General features: G+C 40.0%; 1 protein-coding gene across 5 annotated transcripts in view; it reads right to left on the bottom strand.

The window, feature by feature from the left end:
* VPS13B (vacuolar protein sorting 13 homolog B) overlaps positions 1–20448 on the bottom strand; it is a 1111190-nt gene that overhangs the window by 512643 nt on the left and 578099 nt on the right. For all 5 annotated transcript variants that reach the window (XM_077270879.1, XM_077270877.1, XM_077270878.1 and 2 more), the window contains exon 23: positions 15750–15984. In XM_077270879.1, coding sequence (XP_077126994.1) covers positions 15750–15984 — 235 coding nt within the window. The remainder of the gene's footprint in view (positions 1–15749; positions 15985–20448) is intronic.

Here is a 20448-nt window from a genome sequence, read left to right as displayed (position 1 = left end):
TGCTTTTACTTTAGTCTCCTTAGAGACTTGAACCTGCTATCTTCCGATCGCTTGAGCTACACATAGAAGGGCTTCAGCCGATGGGCAAGGTTTGAGACACACTTTTGGCGTGGTCATGTTAAACATGGCGGGGATGGATTGCGATTCCACCTGCGGATGTTAGGGGCACATGACAGCTGATCAGAACAGTTGTCATGTGCCTGAAAAACTGCGGACTCAGTGCCGGAGCCAGAATCAAAGGGAAGGGATGGAGGCTAGGGTTAATTTTAGAATTCTCTAATAATAAATTCTGTAACGCTTTTTTTTCCCCAACAATCTAACCATTGAGGCTTAGGGCTTGTGCAGACAACCAGAGACCAGCCTTCAGGACCGGACTGGAACAAAAAATGAGCACTGCCACACAAATCCCACCAGCCCACATACTATAACACTCCCCACCCCGATCAGTGAATTTTGCTATACTTTGGTGTGCCCCTCAACAGTCCTCTTATTTGAAGAGCCATGTGTGAATGGCGACACAGTGCGCATGATCTACCACAGCTCCATTTACATGGTGCTCTTTAGAGCTCCAGTTCTCGGGATCATGGGAGTCCTAGCGGTTGGACTCCAGCAATTGGAATGTTCTCGGGATAGGGGATGACTTGGGATAATCAATTTAAATGGGTTTTCCAATGTTTTTTTTATTTTCCCATAGGAATACTGAAAATAATAAACCAGTATTCACATTCCCAAAGTCCAATGTCGCCTCTTCAAGAACAGGACAGGAGAAGTGGTACTGCTCAGTGTATATATACAGTACAGGACAGGGGGAGTGGTACTCTGCAGTGCATATACAGTGGGAGAAATAAGTATTTGATCCCTTGCTGATTTTGAAAGTTTGCCCACTGACAAAGACATGAACAGGCTATAATTTAAAGGGTAGGTTAATTTTAACAATGAGAGATAGAATATCAAAAACAAAATCCAGAAAATCACATTGTATAAATTATATACATTTATTTGCATTTTGCAGTGAGAAATAAGGATTTGATCCCTCTGGCAAACAAGACTTAATACTTGGTGGCAAATCCCTTGTTGGCAAGGGCAGCAGTCAGACTTTTTTGTAGTTGATGATGAGATTTGCACACGTCAGGAGGAATTATGGTCCACTTCTCTTTGCAGATCATCTCTAAATCATTAAGATTTTAAGGCCGTCGCTTGGCAACTTGGAGCTTCAACTCCCTCCATAAGTTTTCTATGGCATTAAGGTCTGAAGACTGGCTTACCCACTCCATGACCTTAATGTGCTTCTTTTTGAGCCACTCCTTTGTTGCCTTGGGTGTATGTTTTAGGTCATTGTCTTACTGGAAGACCCAGCCACGACACATTTTTAAAGTTCTGGCGGGAGGGAAGAAGGTTGTCACTCAGGATTTTATGGTACATGGCTCCATCTATTCTCTCACTGATGTGGTGAAGTAGTCCGTTAGCAGAGAAACACCCCCGAAACATAATGTTTCCACCTCCATGCCTGACAGTGGAGATAGTTTTTTGGGTCATAGGCAGCATTCCTCTACCTCCAAACACGGCGAGTTGAGTTAATGCCAAAGACCTCAATTTTTGTCTCATCTGACCACAGCACCTTCTCGCACTCACAGAATCATCCAGGTGTTCATTGGCAAACTTCAGACTGGCCAGCACATGTTGTGCCTTCTTGAGCAGGGGGACCTTGTGGGCACTGCAGGATTTCAAACCTTTATGGCATAATGTGTTTCCAATGGTTTTCTTGGTCACTGTGGTCCCAACTGCCTTGAGATCATTAACAAGTTCACCCGTGTAGTTTTAGGCTGATCTCACACCTTCCTCATAATAATTTTCTTTATACAGCGCCAACATATTCCGCAGCGCTTATTACTCATGATGAAGGATACCCCCCACAAGGTGAGATTTTGCATGGTGCCCCAGATCGACGTCGATTGACAGTCATTTTGTATTTCTTACATTTTCTTACTATTGCATTAACAGTTGTCTCCTTCTCACCCAGTGTCTTAGTTATGGTTTTGTAGCCCATTCCAGCTTTGTACAGGTCTATGATCTTGTCCCTGACATCCTTAGAAAGCTCTTTGGTCTTGCCCATGTTGTAGAGGTTACAGTCTGATTGATTGAGTCTGTGGACAGGAATCTTTTATAAAGGTGACTATGTAAGACAGCTGTCTTTAACCCTTTAATGTCCAATGACGGATATATCAGGCATTGGATGCATCCCTTATTTGGTGAGGGCTCCGGCGATGAGTCCGCACCTTTTCCACCACATGACAGCTGATCTTATCAGCTGTCATGCACCCCTAACAGCCGAGGGTGGAATCCTGATCTATGCGCGGCTGTTATGTTAAATGCAGCTGTCAAACTCTGACAGCGATATTTAACATGGACGCGCAGGAAGTGCGTCTTTAACCCCGCCCAACGGCACCCATGTCACATAATTGCGGGTCGTCGATGGGTTGGCATGACAACCCGGGGTCTTAAGATAGTTTTGAGTGCTGATAGCTGGGTAGGTGCAACAAGAAAAGGAGCTGCTCAAGAAATGCACACCACGCAAGATGAAACCAGAAAATGTACTAATAGCAAAGGGGATTTTTAATGACACACAACAACTTCAAAACACATAAAACATAATTAAAAACAATACAAAATACAATTGGCACATAAATGTATAACATGTGCAAAATAGCAAAAAATACACGTCTGCAGAAATCGGTATGTCTATAACAGAAGCAACCTTCTGGCTCATGGAGCTAATAACAAACAACTGGACAAGTGCACCACCCTTATATGAGCCAAAAGCTGTCCGCCAAAACTGGGAAAACCAATACAGTGTGGGTGCTCACCAAGAGGGCAGAGCCACACAAAAAATGGCTTATGGAATCCCAGAAGATCCTATGTCCCTAATAAGACAGATAGAACATACCCAGAAAGGGGAGGGCAGGCACACCGGATCCAGGCGCAGACAAAATATGTGCCAAAGAGAATGAACGCCCAACGCGTGTCGCCCTTCTCAAGAGGGCTTCGTCAGCCTCTTGAGAAGGGCGACACGCGTTGGGCGTTCATTCTCTTTGGCACATATTTTGTCTGCGCCTGGATCCGGTGTGCCTGCCCTCCCCTTTCTGGGTATGTTCTATCTGTCTTATTAGGGACATAGGATCTTCTGGGATTCCATAAGCCATTTTTTGTGTGGCTCTGCCCTCTTGGTGAGCACCCACACTGTATTGGTTTTCCCAGTTTTGGCGGACAGCTTTTGGCTCATATAAGGGTGGTGCACTTGTCCAGTTGTTTGTTATTAGCTCCATGAGCCAGAAGGTTGCTTCTGTTATAGACATACCGATTTCTGCAGACGTGTATTTTTTGCTATTTTGCACATGTTATACATTTATGTGCCAATTGTATTTTGTATTGTTTTTAATTATGTTTTATGTGTTTTGAAGTTGTTGTGTGTCATTAAAAATCCCCTTTGCTATTAGTACATTTTCTGGTTTCATCTTGCGTGGTGTGCATTTCTTGAGCAGCTCCTTTTCTTGTTGCACCTGTCCTGTTTGGCTGCTTTTTTGCACCCCGCTTTTAACTTCATTACAGGCTGTATTGGTAGTGCGCTCTATTTTTTGTATTTCACTGATAGCTGGGTAGATCGCGATTCCACCCTTGGCTGTCAGAGGTACAGGACAGTTTATCAGATCAGCAAGTCATTAAATGTATTGAATGATAGCAAGCAGAGACATTGTAAACCATGGAAAATTGATACACAACTGCAAATTTTAAAAAAAATGCAGCATTTATTTAAATTTTTTATTATAGAAGCATGAATTATTTTCACAAAATTGGAACCCCTTTATCATTGTACCAGCATCAGAAAACGTAAATACATTACATTGTCAAACAATTGTTTTTGAAAAAGATGAGAAAATACCTAGGAGCAACTATGCCCATGGGCAAAATTCCTGCTCGCAAATAAATAAGGACAATTAAATTGGAAATGGTACTCACTGCTCCTGTTTAGTCTGAAGGCAGAACATAAAAATGTGTTCCGTACACAACATGCGTGCTATTTCCATGATATCATACCCCGGCATGAGATAAAAGAATTAATGTCATGTGTCGGAAGCTGCAAAACGACTTGACTCAAATTTTGCAATTGCTGTTTTGGAGAGAGAAAGCACGCCAAGCTCTACTGCCAGAGAATGGAGAAATCATAAGAGCATTTGGGGAGAGAAATATATAAAAAAATATATATTGCATTCCATTACATGATGATGGGAACAATCGATTTATCATTTTTTTTTTATAGATTTTTTCCTTAGGAAAGGGAATGTCTAATGGCATTTTTTGTACTACGAAATGTTTGAAAGAAAGATCTTAAGATCGGATGTATGCCCTGATCCAAGTAGGAAAAAAAAAACTGTAAAATATTATCCTATAACATCTCATGACAGATAACCATATGTACGAGAGGAGAGGAGGAAAATCACCTTGAATGATTTAAAACTTGTACCATAATTGTCTCAATAAGGCAGAGTTCCGGCATGAAGGGACGGCGTCAGCTACATTAAAGAATAGAAAATATCAGGATTATGTGAACATTTGGTTGGCATTATTCCCAGCGCACAAACCACTATAAAAATAAACTTTTTATAAAAGGATTTAGCCTATCGTAACAAGGGGAAATTTCTCTCTTTATAGAGAAGATTGAGTTGCCCCGATTGAAAATCAGATGAAATGTTTAAGCTGCTACTTGCTTATCGCCCGTCCATCTACCGCGATCCTCCTCGCTGCCCCGTTCTGAAGTCTAAACTTAAAAGACACATTGGCTTGTTACTGTTCTGTTTCAAAAGGGGAACCAGGCGTGAGGCCTGACTTCTGGGTGTGAAAGGAAACAAATTTTCTCATATGTGATTTTAATAGTAAAGATTTTCTTTGATCTCCTCGGTACAGAAAAATAAAAAGGACATAAGGAAAAATCTGGGCTCCGTATACAGGATGTTGAGATAGGATAGGTAATTGGAAACATAATAATGTCACCTTGAAGTTAAGTGGTCACAGAAAGTGTGGATTTCCACGTTTACACTGCATAGACTTCTTTGCCCAAAAATAATCAATATACAAAAAATGATCAACGTATCTAAGCACACCTGTTGCATATAAAAATACGAAAAATGCCAGTGGGCCTTACTGCTCTGACATACTTTGCACGTATATAATATATATATATATATATACGCATACATACACACTTTCGTCTAAATCACAAGTTACTTACCTTCGCAATTGTACCAATTCCTTCCCACCTCAACCACCCATGTTAATTCCGACCTATTAAAACTTTTTTTTTTTTTGGGGGGGGGGGGGGGAGGGATTCATATTTACAGTGTCCGTTGTATGGTAAAAATAACTTGGCAAAATTGTTACTCGTGTATTGTGTGTACATAAGGACCTGTCAACCATCTGTAGCAGAGTGGGGAGAAGCCAGCTGGGGGCGGCACTGGCCAAGTAACATGTAGCTATCACACTCATCTTTAATGTTCCATACTTCGATTATTCCTCTTTGTCCAGCTACCACCTCATTGCAAAGCTCCAGTTTGCCTCAAAACATATTGAACAACATGTCCCCTTCAACTGTCCCCCTTCCTCTCAAACAACTGGCTCAAAAGTGTGCTCACCGATGCTGCAAGCGACAATCTGGACAATGTCACAAAATACAAATTCCAGAACAAACAATAAGTACTATGCATGCTTAGCCCCCTACTAGACTACAGCAGTGCAGTGGTCGGTTACCTAGGCAACAAGCAGTAAATAATAAAATGTAAAATCTCTCCGCTTTCGAGTGAAGGAATTTTTAACAACATTTAAATTGAAATTCAACCATTAACAATCATGAGAATAACCCAGTCAGGCTCTATCCTAGGACTACTATTCCTCTCCTTATACTCTCCACATAGGACAACTCATAGAGCAATGAAAATTTCAATAAAAATTTTATGGTGATGACAGTAAAAATTTCCCTCTCAGGCTCAGAGATTACATCTTTTTTAACTTGAAGAAAAAAACAAAATTTATAATTTTTTCACCATCTCATTGAGACGTCACAAAAAAATATAAATCAAAGATAAAGAGTCAAGACTCCACAATGTCTCAGTATCACGAGTCGGCATCCTCTTAAATTCTTAAGAATTTAAGAACTTAAATTCTTTCTTTCCAACTGCGCAATCTAGCCTCTACTTACAAAAAAAAATAAAATATCAAATCTATTTCTTTCTTGAGCTTGAATCAACAAAATAGGTTTGTTCTCATATTTGTTTTTGCCTATTTTACAGTAGCATACTTCTCGGTGGCCTCCCTTCTAACACTCTTGTGTATCTCCAATCCATCCATTTCATCTCTTCACCGGCTAACTACTGACTACGTGAGTTAGGTTAAAATATTAACAACTATATGCTCAGCTGTCCACAACCTATCTCCTCCTTACATCTCTGACATCATCTCCAGAGACCTCCACACATCTAATCTATGGTCCTGGTCCTCTTAAGACCTTCTTGACTGCTCCTCACACAACAATCTCAGTGGAATTTCTCGGCATGCTCTGAAACGCTGACCAATTAAACTTTTCCTTACATTTCAAACCTTTATAAGCCATGTGAAAGCCATCTTTTCAGGAAAACCTACAACAACCCTGCTGCCTCTACACTGTTATATGGGCTGCTTCTGTTGGCACCTGCTGTCTAATACACCTCTTCCCATGTGGACAGTAAGCCCTCGTAGACCGGATCCTATCTTTCTCTGTATGAGTGTCTCAGTCATTTAGTTTATGATTAATGGACTTGTTTTTTGGCTAATCTTATGTACTCAAGCCCTTTTCATATGTCTAAAAGGCTGGAAATACCAGTACTTTAAAATAAATAATTCTAAATCGCAAAAACATGCTACTATATAGACAGTTGTATACTACTGAATGTATCCGTGCATTATGAATTGTGGTATGTGTTAAAGGGGACCACCGGGACTCTTTCGCCCAGGGCCCATGAAAACCTGGAGCCGGCCCTGATTGTATGTATGTACTGTATGTGTGTACTGTATGTGGCATGTTGCATGATGCGTGTTGTATGTCACATTGTGCATGTTGCGTGTTGTATATTGCATGTTGTGTGTTGAATGTTGCGTGTTGTATGTTGTGTGTTGCATGTTGTATGTTGTGTGTTGCGTGTTGAATGTTGCGTGTTGTATGTTGCATGTTGTGTGTTGCATGGTGCGTGTTGCATGTTGTGTGTTGTATGTTGCGTGTTGCATGTTGCGTGTTGCATGTACTGTACATGTGTATATTTTTTTGCTTTTTTTCACATTCAACACATTAGCCGGATGATGGGACTACTAGTACTGTCTAATCATTGGCTAATGTGTCACTCACTGTCACTGTAGCAGGCATAGCCAGATGGGACTTGTAGTCCCATCGGATGATGCCTGCCCACACACACACAGACCCCCAAAGACCCCCCGCACAGCGCCGCACACACCCAGACAGCCCGCAGCCCCCGCCTACACACAGTCACCGCCCACACTCCGCCCACACACTTTACTCCTCCCAAACTGCAGCGTTTCTCGGACTCACATCCGCAGCAAAACCACAGACTTTTTTTACATCTGCGGTTTTGCTGCGGATGTGCCTGACTCAATTCAAGTCTATGGGTGCAGAAATGCTGCAGTTCCGCACAAAAGAAGTGCCATGCTGCGGAAAAAAAAAGCTGCGTTTCAGTGCGGCTTTTTCCGCAGCATGTGCACAAGTCTGCGGCTCCCATAAACTTACATTGGTTGTGCACTACACTGTGAATTTGATGCAATTCTGTGAGGATAAAAGACTTGCCGAGTCTCCCCTCTGGAACGTGCAGCAAGGCGCGGGATGCGCCGCTCACCCATATAGGACCCACACCAGGTCCATGAAGTACACGACCCTTTCTGAATTAATTCTTTGGGATAATAGCCCTAACTGGCCTTCCAACTAAGGTTTTGTTCTCTGTATCAGGGATCGTTTGGTCCTCGTTTACTACTGCCACCTTGTATACATACATTCCTAAGGACTAGAGTAACCCCATGAATAAGACCCGGGAGGGTCGAAACGTCAGGTTCTACTCTATCACTGTGGCGAACTATCATTTTGTTTTTTCCTGAATAAAATTGGCATAAACCTTTTTTCTGCATTATATCAATATTGAGTGTGCGGTAATTTTTTTCTAGGATAAAAAACCCTGCGGAACTGGAATCAAATCCGCAATGTGTGCACACAGCCTAATGCTTACACTAGCTGAAACATAAAAAGCTTTAATAAATACAATGAATAAAAACAACAGGTAAAAGGTATTTAAGATTGGTGGGTGAGCAATTGAGGGAGCTCCAATAGTATAAGGCATAATTCACATGTAGTATACCATTCAGCCTTGCAGCACTGGGGTCCTGGGCTCAAATCCCACCAAGGACAACATCTGCAAGGAGTTTGTATGTTCTCCCCATGTTTGTGTGGGTTTTGTCCAGGTTTTCTGGTTTCCTCGCACACTCTAAAGACAGTGATAGGGAATCTAGATTGTGAGCCCCAATGGGGACAGCGATGATAATGTCTGTAAAGCGATGTGCAATAAATAACTAAAATATATAAATAGTAGAGATGAGTAGTGATGAGCGAATATACTCTTTACTCGAGATTTCCCGAGCACGCTCGGGTATCCTCCGAGTATTTTTTAGTGCTCGGAGATTTAGTTTTCTTGGCCGCAGCTGGATGATTTACAACTACGAGCCTGCTTGATTACATGTGGGGATTCCCTAGCAACTAGGCAACCCCCACATGTACTTATGCTGGCTAACAGATATAAATCATTCAGCTGCGGAGATGAAAACTAAATCTCCGAGCACTAAAAAATACTCGGAGGACACCCGAGCGTGCTCGGGAAATCTCGAGTAACGAGTATATTCGCTCATCACTAGAGATGAGCAAAATAGATTTGAACTACCCTGCATCACAATCGGTCATTTGTGGCAGCAGGCCAGACCAAGGAAGTGTTAACTGCTGTGCTGGCAATCCTCTGCCTGGCATCCTGGACGTCCCTGCCACTTACTATGTCCCCACGATATCGCATGGTATATCACCAGGGAGTTGTGAGGCCAGGTGACTAAAACTCACTCAACATCATGGTGGCCTATCAAGTGGCAGAGACACTCAGAAAGGTGGATTGCTGGTTCAGAAGTGAACACTGCACTGTTCCGTCTGCCATGGAGAACCGGACGCTGCCGCACCTGGGTAATCCGAATCTTTCTGCCAGTGTCTCATAATTAAAGAAGAATATTAATTAATTCCCCAATATTTAAAATTTGTTTATTGATCACAAAAGGTATCTCGTCGCTGGAGATTATACCATGTATTATACAGAATTCTTGACAAACTTCCGAACTCCAATCCAAGCGACAACCATGTGAAGCTTCTGAGGGCAATGGGGGCTACATGTTTTTAATTTACAGCACTTAATCTATTTCCATTTTTCTCCTTTGATGCAAGAAAACTTCCCGTCCATATACTCTGATTGGCAAACATTTTGATTGGTTCCATTGATTCACAATTTCCATCTTCTTTCACTTATCTGCTTAATTTAAATCAGAAACCAGTAGCATGAACACTGCGGCAATTACCATTTCTCACATTACTTTTCTGCTGGATAATAAGCACTGGACTCATTACCCTCTGATTTATATTCTCTTTGTTCCTGACATGAACTGCGTTTTCAAGCCTGGAAAGGCTTCCAACTCATTTCCATTCACATTTTAGTAAAGTCTTTGAAAAAAGCTGCATCATCAGGACTACGACAACCAAGACTGGGAACTTAATGGAGCACTTGGTCTGAGGGCCGAGCACTAAATATCCCTCAACTAAGCAGTGGACAATGACCACCAATCCAAAAATCTCTACATAACACTTCCAGTAAACATTCATATAGCAAATGAATGTGCCTGATATTGGCCATCTAAAGCTTATGGCTTTATTCACACTGGGGCATGCTTTCAGTTCAGAATAGAAAGCATGGCACCGTGACGACTAAATAATACCCTGCAGAATCCATTGAGTTACAAGAAGTCGGTTATGGTTCCAATGAAATTTCCATCATCTTTAGCAAGAATCGTACTACATGAGTCTTATTAATTAAAACAGGCCCCCTTAATCAACCAATCAATGCATATAAAGTATTATTTTAATTAGTAAGACCCTCGGATAAGACTCTCCAGACAACGTGTACTGTCCAGCTAGCTACCTCCATCACTTCTCACAATCCAATATCTTAAAATAGTCTAATCCGATCTCTATCAGACCAGTAATTACTGAAATATCTGCTTTATGCAAGCTCTAGGACACAAATATTCATGGTGGTTCAGTATAAGGAAATGGAGGCAAGAAACGATGATCAATAAAATTACCTACCAGCAATGCCGATCTAGAGCAGCCATCATAATCGGCTATGTTGCCAGCATTCCCTCTGATAATCAGAGCTGACCAAATAACATGAGTGTAGTCACGGATTACAGGAGATTACGCTCGAGCAGAGGTCTGCAACCAATGGCTATCAAGATGTGGACAGCATGCCTGGAGTTATAGTTACACCACTGGTTTCAGAAAATTGCTGGGATGGACGACCATCTCTGTCTTGTGAGTTACGCTGTCATTATGAACCGATCCAGTGACCAAAAAAAAAAAAAAAAACTTCAAAGGCCAATACCTTTTGAGGCAATTATGGCATATCGGACAAAAATGTCTCAGACGTCAGTTTTGATTCCAAGACTGCACTCTAAGGGTACAATGGTGGTCCCCCTTCTACTTAAATCAGCAATCCAAAGAGGAGCAGACCATGCACGGATGTGGATAATGATTATATTAGTAAAGGCCTAGTATCTCATGACTCCCTAAAAGAGTAACGCGTAAAGATGGCCACCTTTACAACTCATTCACGTCATTCTTGAATGTCAAACAGGGGACAAGGGACCCTCATTCTCCTGATATATGGGGGAACTGCAGAAGGCTACATAATGTGCCATTAGTGTTTGCCCATTTCTGTTCCTGAGTTTTGTGCCATTTGTCTCTGTCGTGGAAACTACATGCAAACAGCTACATTCAGACAAACATTTCAGTGTTCTCTGGCTTGAACACACAAAATGGGCAGAATGTTTCCCCTGGTTCACAGTTTTAGAGTAGTCACCTGAAGGAAAAAAACTGTAGACATTAAAAAGGACCAGAAAACACTATCGAGCTAAGTGAAACACCGCAAACATGCCATAATGCAAAGTCTCTCCAAAGTGTGGAGCTATCAAGTTCACTTACATTTCAAGAAATTCCATTTGGGTGACATACAAAACTTGTTGAAAACACAAGGCCATGGGTCAAATATGGTGTGAGCATTAAGCAGCAAGTGAGGTGCAATAGGTTAGATGGTGATGCTTATCTGCTGTCCATCATCCTCTCGGGTTCACTGTATTATACAACGCAGGAAACATGAAGAGGTGGAAAATAGATGGTAATCTCGTAAGGGAATGAAGTCACATCTTTTAAAAGTATCTGGGACTTACAAATATATTTGCTGTTGAAAGAACATTAAATGTTCTAGTCGACAATTTCACAAACATTACAAATGGGCAAATACTTAGGACCCAGAGAAACATTTTGTATTCCTTCAGTCTACCATGAAAAAAAAAATACAGTGGTGTTTTAAAGTTTGTGAACCCTTTCAGAATTTGTCATATTTCTTCATGTGCAAAAAAGAAGAGAACTTGAACTCTACCGCAATCTATTGGATGTAGCAATCCTAAAAATCAATCTTGAGCCTATAAGTATCCTTGCAATATAACATAAGGTTAGAAGCCAAACCAGACATTCCAGTCGCTGACATGTGTTTCTGGGTGTTTGCCCCTCATCAGTGCAAAAGAAGAGATCTGGTTTGGTAGGTGAGAAGCATCCGACTTGAGGTATAAGGGGGAATGGTTCTCCTTACGGAAAGTGCCAAGCCAACGTAAGAAGACTTATAGGCCACACAATGCTCTTCAGGGAAACTTAATATGCAAACAGTATCTTCAGAGCCGAAGAGGACTTTATCACTAGCAATCCTAAATGTAAATTTCAATAATTCTGCATAAATTTGACTTAAAACTAAATCACATTTTCACTCAAGTCCATAGAGTAGAGAAAGAAATAAATGAAACCATTGACTAAAAAATATAGGGCATTTTTAACAGAGGAAAATTATTATCCAATGTCACATGTCTGTGAGAAAAGTATGTGAACCTTTAGAATTAGCAGATAATTTGAAGGTGAAATTAGAGTCTGGTATTATCAATCAATGGAGATGACAATCAGGTGTGAGTGAACGGTTTTATATAAAAAACTGGGATTTACGAAAGTCTGATCTTTACGACACGTTGTTGATCATCAGGATGAAAAAATGGTTAGAAAACAAACGAATTCGGACTCAAACAATTCAGACAGATTGTGTATTGCGGTTTTTCCTCCCCTTCTTCCAAGAGCCATAACTTTTTTTTTTCCCATCACTATAGCTGTTTGAGGGCTTGTTTTGTTGTAGGACGACTTGTACTTTTGAATGAAACCATTCCTTGAAAAAATTCCAAGTGGCGTGAAATAGCAAAAAAAAAGTGCAATTACATAATTGTGTTTTTTTTGCTTCCATTTTTTTTATTTACCATATTCACTATATGGCTAAAGCGACCTGGCAATACGATTCCCCAGGTCGTAAGAGTATGCAGATGCCAAAAATCTACAAGTTTTTTTGTGTCATTTAAGCCCTTAGTGATTGGGCCAATTTTTTTTTTTTTTTTTTTAAATCTGACCAGTGTCACTTTATGTGGTAATAACTCTGGAACGCTTCAACAAATCCCAGTGATTTTGAGATTTTTTTTTTCGTGGCACATTATAATTTATGATAATGTTAAATTTAGGTCAATATGTTTTGTGTTTATTTACAAAAAATATCAGAAATTTGAGAAAAATGTTAAAAAAATTAGAAATTTTCAAACTTTGAACGATTTAATCCAGATAGTCATATCACAGCAAAACATTAATAAATATCATTTCCCTCATGTCTGCTTTACATCAGCACCATTTGTAAAATGTTCTTTTATTTTGTTTGCATTTTAGGAGGTTTAAAAATGTTTCATTTTTTTCAAGGAAATTTGCCAAATTTATTTTTTTAGGGACTTATCCATGTTTGAAGTGACTTTAGGGGTCCTATAAAATGGAAACCCCAAAAAAGTTATGCCATTTTAAAAATCGCATGCCGTCACATATTGAAAACTGCAGTCAGGTAGTTTATTAACCCTTCAGGTGATTTTCAGGAATTAATGCAAAGTGACATAACATTCCATCCCTGCCCAGGAGATGTGATATAATCTATCCATGGTCAGACACAGCCATTACACAGGACATATCAGCGGCACATGTATAAGATTATCCCAGCACAGGAACATTTTTTTTTTTTTTTTTTAACACATCCAATTGTGGAACTTAGTTTCATTCCAAGATCTATTGATTAAAATGTACTTTATTGGTAAGAAAAGCCCTATAACCATGGAGCTGCAGCACTGACTGAATACATCCTATACTACAAGGCATTCTCATATACAATAGGACATAACGCTGTTTGTAAATAGGCAGCGGGCACACAATATAATTTTACTGTAGTTCTCAGGACGATGATTTTAAAATAGAACAGCCCATTTTCTATTTCTATTTTTCTAGGTAAATGGCAAAGAAAAATCAAATAAATGGATAATGAACAAAAAAAAAAGATGTAAAAAAAAAAAAAAAAAAAAAAAAAGAAGATGTATAAACACTGTAATGCCTCTCCAGCACTGATGTGCTGGGAACAGTCTTTTTCCCATGGAAGCAATCCAGCTATACTGGGTGGAGGTGCCATACATGAGTCCTGGCCTATTCCAGCACCATAATAGTAGCTGCAGATCTGAACAGAAACCAACGATTTTATGGCAAAGATGTAATAATACCACACAGAAAGTGATCTAGTCCAGAAAATGTCTAACACCGGCCACATAATAACATTTCATGATGTATATTCCACAAGAAAAGATGAATAATTCTCACCCTCTTTGTGTCTATTATTCTTTAACCTGGTAATGACTAAAACAGAATGGACATTAATGATCAGCTTTTATTTCTATTTTTTTTTTAATTCTGTCTCTCTAAATTTCAGCAGCTATAATTGTTTCCTTTTTATTTTTTGTTATTGATGTGGCTTTAAGAGGCAATGTTAAGCGGACATGTATTACACAAGAAAGAAGTGTATTACTTTTCAGCGTGATATGCAGGTATATATAAGTGATAGTGAAAACTTAAATGATTCTTTTTAAAAAGTTTACTTTTCATACTAAGAAAAAAAAACCTGTTCTTCAAACTGTCCCAGTTGTGTGGATACCTGTTAAGGAATAACTTTGTTTTCATATAATGGGGAATATTTACACAAGAAGATGGATTTGATTCTAATAAACTGGGTTTTTTATATTTCTTTCCACACAAGCCCAGATTACTGGGGAGAATTGCCCACCCTTCCATTCAACACAAAGTGCTCACTGAGCATAATGTAGGCTAATAAAGAGAAGACAGAAGCTTTGATAAACCAATTCTGTCCTCTACGTCAGCGACTCCTTTTCTCATAGACTTGCACTGTAAACAAATTTTTAAAGAGGATTCATGAACAGATTTCACAGTACAAACAGCATATATTAATAAACAGATCAGTTAGACCTGGTGAGGCTGGTTGACTTACTTTAAAAGTCCATGTCAGAATGGCTATGTAATCCCTTATTAAAGTGTGACATCCTGCCAATACAATTAGCTCCAAATCGACTCAAAGTGAGAATCCTCATGTCAGGCTTATACAGCCATTCTGGCATGGATTTTAAAAGTAAATACAGCAGTCTCATAAGGTTTTATAAATCTATCTAAAGGGAATCTGTTAGCAGGATTATGCTATGTAATCTGACAGCAGCATGATGTAGGGGCAGAGACCCTAATTCTAGTGATGTATCAGTTTACTGGGTACAGCAGTTGTGATCAAATCACAGATCTAGCAGAGCTCTGAATGCTGAGCCCTGTAGAACCCCACCCACACCACTCATTGACAGCTTCCCGTGTACACTGAGTATGGACAGGAAACTGTTAATCAGTGTTGGGGTTGGACCAGGAGGCACAAGACACCTAGTCCTCTAGTGATCATCTCCAACAGATTAAACACTGATTTTATTGAAACAGCAACACAGCCCAGTAAGTGACACATCACTGTAATCTGTCTCTCTGCCCCTACAACAAGAGGCTCTCGGACTACATAACATTCCGCTGACAGATTCCCTTTAAGAATAATAATTTTATGATTTTCTCTTTCTAAAGCGACAACATATTCCATAGCACTAGAATACTGTATACAGGTTGAATTGTGAAATCTGATGACAGATCCTCTTGGAGAATACTAAGAGACTCAAACAACAGTTGAATCAAATGTTAAATGGGTTTATCAAAAATAGTTTTCAAATTAAGTTGGTAAATAAAAAATAACATAACATACAAAAAATCTGAATAAAAACGGACAACCTTTTTGGCTCATATAATCAATTAATACAGTATAAGATCAGTAAGTATAAAAGACAGGTTATTATGGCGTAAGACGTAACATCAGCTTTACCTTCTTCCACTATGGGTCTTGGCACAACAAACGGAATCTCTTGAATGGGCTCAAGGCGCTTATGCCCAGCACTCATAATGTTAATATGAGGCAAGCAGATAACGAGAGTTCCTGGCATGGAAGCTTGTCCGTGGTACCAACTTCTCACTGTTCCCGGAATGTCGTTTGACACAATGGTGCTTGGGGAAGGAAGACTGTCATTCGGGAAGAAGACACAGCAGGTCTCAATCTCCACCTACGAAGAAGCAATAAAAAGAAAATGACAAAAAAAGAATAACCTAATATGTTAAGAGGACAAAGAGTAGTACAAAATTACAAAAGATTTAGGCTATGTGCGCACGTTGAGTATTTGCTTGCAGAAATTTCTGCAACTCTTGGCAGGAGAAACGCTGGGAAAAAAATGTGTGTTTATGGTGCGTTTTTCTATGCATTTTTGTACAGCAATGAATGCTTTTTTTTAGCTAAATAAAGATATTTTTTTAAAAAAGCTTTGTGATGTAATTTCTTGGTTCAACACCACCTTTTTCATGCTGATGTAGTAGAGGGCCTGGTGTCAGCAGCTGTCATTAACATCTAGCTCTAGGCTTATAGTAATGAAAAGGTGTCAACAGGACCCCCTCATTACTAAAGGTACCTTCACACTAAGCGACGCTGCAGTGATACAGACAACGATGCCGATTGCTGCAGCGTCGCTGTTTGGTCGCTGGAGAGCTGTCACACAGACCGCTCTCCAGCGACCAACGATGCCAAAGTCCCCTGGTAACCAGGGTAAACATCGGGTTGCTAAGCGCAGGGCCGCGCTTAGTAACCCGATGTTTACCCTGGTTACCAGTGTAAAATGTAAAAAAACAAACAGTACATACTCACCTTCGCGTCCCCCAGCGTCCGCTTCCCTGCACTGACTGAGCGCCGGCCCTAACAACAGAGCGGTGACGTCACCGCTGTGCTGTGCTTTTACTTTACGGCCGGTACTAAGTCAGTGCAGGAAGCGGACGGCGAGGGACGTGTGACAGACATCAGAAGGTGAGTATGTACTGTTTGCTTTTTTTACTTTTACGATGGTAACCAGGGTAAACATCGGGTTACTAAGCGCGGCCCTGCGCTTAGTAACCCGATGTTTACCCTGGTTACCATTGTAAAACATCGCTGGTATCGTTGCTTTTGCTGTCAAACACGACGATACACGCCGATCTGACGACCAAATAAAGTTCTGAACTTTAACCAACGACCAGCGATATCACAGCAGGATCCTGATCGCTGCTGCGTGTCAAACACAACGATATCGCTAGCCAGGACGCTGCAACGTCACGGATCGCTAGCGATATCGTTTAGTGTGAAGGTACCTTAAGCCCGTAAGTAAACACAAACACACACACACACACATACACACACATTGTCACCAGCCTATGTAGGAGAGTTAACAGAACAAAAGTACATAGGCTGTAACCAGACAGCAACTGTTAATTTTAAAGAAAAAAAATGAAAAAAAAAAAAACAAATGGTGTGGGCCGACATGCGCCCTCTAGTACTGCGCATGTCGTGTCTCTCCCTTTGATGTTGGCTCCGGTGCTGAGCCCACATCAAAGCCGCGACAAGTCAGCTGTTTTGCACAGCTGCCATGTGCGCGCAATAGCGGCGAGTGGAATCACGATCCACCCACCGCTATTAACTAGTTAAATGCAGCTGTCAAACGCTGACAGCGGCATTTAACTACCGCATCCAGCTGCGCGGCCGGAAATGCGCTCATCGCCGACCCCCGTCACATGATCGGGGATCAGCGATGCGTCAGGATAGTAACCATAGAGATCCTTGAGACCTCTATGGTTACTGATGCCGGCCTGCTGTGAGCGCCACCCTGTGGTCGGCACTCATAGCAAGCCTGTAATTAAGCTACATAGGAGCAATCTGATGATTGCTGCTATGTAGCAGAGCCGATCAGGCTATGCCAGCTTCTAGCCTCCGAAGGCTATTGAAGCAAGGCAAAAGTAAAAAAAAAAAAGTTTAAATAAATATGAAATAAATAAAAAACATAAAAGTATAAATCACCCCCCTTTCGCCCCATTCAAAATAAAACAATGAAAATATAATCAAACCTACACATATTTGTTATCGCCGCGTTCAGAATCGGCCGTTCTATCAATTAAAAAATGGTTAACCTGACCGCTAAATGGTGTAGCGAGAAAAAAACTTGAAACGCCAAAATTACGTTTTTTTTGGTCACCGCGACATTCCACTAAAATGCAATAATGGGCGATTAAAAGAACGTATCTGCACCAAAATGGTATCACTAAAAACATCAGCTCAGCACGCAAAAAATAAGCCCTCACCAAACCCCAGATCATGAAAAATGGAGACGCTACGGCTATCGGAAAATGGCGCTTTCTTTCTTTTTTTTTTTTAGCCAAGTTTCGAATTTCTTTTCACCACTTAGATAAAAAATAACCTAGACATGTTAGAAGTCTATGAACTTGTAATGACCTGGAGAATCATATTAGGTCAGTTTTAGCATTTAATGAAGCTAGCAAAAAAGCCAAACAAAAATCAAGTGCGGGATTGCACTTTTTTTGAAATTTCAACACACTTGGAATTTTTTTCCCATTTTCTAGTACACGACATGGTAAAACCAATGACGTCGTTCAAAAGTACAACTTGTCCTACAAGAAATAAGCCCTCACTTGGCCATATTGACAGAAAAATAAAAAAGTTATGGCTGTGGGAAGGAGGGGAGCGAATAATGAACACGGAAAAACCCAAGGTCATGAAGGGGTTAATAACCAGCAGAGGGAAAGCCAACCTCTAAGGCTGATGTTAATATTATGGGAAGGAGCCAATAGCTATAAAGGCTCCCAGGCTATTAATATCAGCTCACAGCTGTTTGCTTAGACTTGACTGGCTAGTTTACAGGGGGAACTCAGAAAAAAATTGACATAGGATCCACCTATAAAATCTAACCAGCAAAGGCTAGACAGACAGCTGCGGGCTGATATTAATAGCCTAGGAAGGGGCCATGGATATTGGCCCCTCCCAGACTAAAAACATCAGCTCTCAACCACCCCAGAAAAGGTGCATCTTATATCTCAAATCTGGCATTTAGCCTCACTCTTCCCACTTGCCCTGTATATATTATAAACTATAGCAACACCTCAGGTAATAATGTATATAAAAAATGACTACAAAATATTAGTTATATATTAGATGATATAATAGATTACTCCCAGTGACGCCAAAGAAAAAGTGGTGAACACTTAGTTAGGGAGAAAATACCAACCACCAAAACTTTGGCGTAACCATGAAACCCCAATTGTATAATGAAATATATATCTTTATTAAATATTAGCATCAGTCATACAAATATAAAATTGATTAAAATAGAATGTGTGCACATATCAAGACAATTAATATGTAAAAAGTATTGAAGTCTGAATATGGTCAATATTATAAATGGTGGACCAAAGTACAATGAATATAAACCTACAATGTATTAGATCATAGGAGTAGGCTCCTAGTAGGGATATTAGGAATCTCCATGAGTATAGTGAAAAAAATTGAGTACAACCTAGTATTTGTATCATACAAATCAACACAGTAAAGCTGAAACATATCTATGTATCCTTAGTGGAAATAAAGTGCTGAAGTGACATAATTAATCAAAATAACGAAAGACCTCCATGCAGGAAACAGAGTGCATAATGCATAATACAATGTGCAAAAAATGGAGATCCGTACCTTTAAGTGCCACCAGGTGCTAATAATGCGCACACCCCGACACGCGTTTCGGAAAAGAATTCCTTCCTTTGACCATATTTATACTTCAGTACTTTTTACATATTAATTGTCCTGATATGTGCACACATTCTATTTTAATCCATTTTATATTTGTATGACTGTTGATAATATTTAATAAAGATATATATTTCATTATACAATTGTCTGGAGTTTCATGGTTACTCCATAGTTTTGGTGGTTGGTGTTTTCTCCACTTGCCCTGTAGCGGTGGCAAGTGGGGTTTATATTTGTGGGGTTGATGTCGCCTTTGTATTGTCAGGTGACATCAAGCCCACAAGTTAGTAATGGAGAGGTGTCTATAAGACACTTATCCATTACTAACCCCACAGTGAATAGTGTATAAAAACACAGAAACCCAGAATAAAGTCCTTTATTTGAAATAATGACACATTTCTTTAATAATCTTAATTGAACCATACTCGCCTAACACCTAATCCACCAAAGCCAAAGTTTTCTGCAACAAAAATAAAATAATAAACCACAATATTCCTCACCTGTCTGCCGAGAAGATAATCCATAATGTCTCAAAACGATCCTGATCACTTTGAGAGCGGTAGCGTTACTGTCGATAAGAACTACCGCGCCGGTGTTTCCCGCGCTGTCACAGAGATGACAGCGTGGGCAACACCAAAGGTAGATGGTAAAACGCAAAACAAAAACTGTTTCAGCACTTTACTAAAGAATTAAATCGTAGAATTGTCAAATAATTAATTATTGTTCTAGCACATTATAGAAACCAACAATGTGATATTTACCAGACTCTGGTTTTCTCTGGGCTGCTTATGGTAATATCTCATGTTTGATTTTTAAATATTCCTTTTTGAATGTACTTAAATGATAAGTAAACTTTGGAATATTTTTTAAATTTAGACGATCGAACCTTCTCGTACAGAGATTTAATATCTCTGGAACG

Source organism: Ranitomeya variabilis, chromosome 6 (assembly GCF_051348905.1).
Source record: "Ranitomeya variabilis isolate aRanVar5 chromosome 6, aRanVar5.hap1, whole genome shotgun sequence".
Taxonomy (NCBI): domain Eukaryota; kingdom Metazoa; phylum Chordata; class Amphibia; order Anura; family Dendrobatidae; genus Ranitomeya; species Ranitomeya variabilis.
Note: the sequence above shows the minus strand (reverse complement) of the source record. Positions and strands in the feature narration are given on the sequence as shown.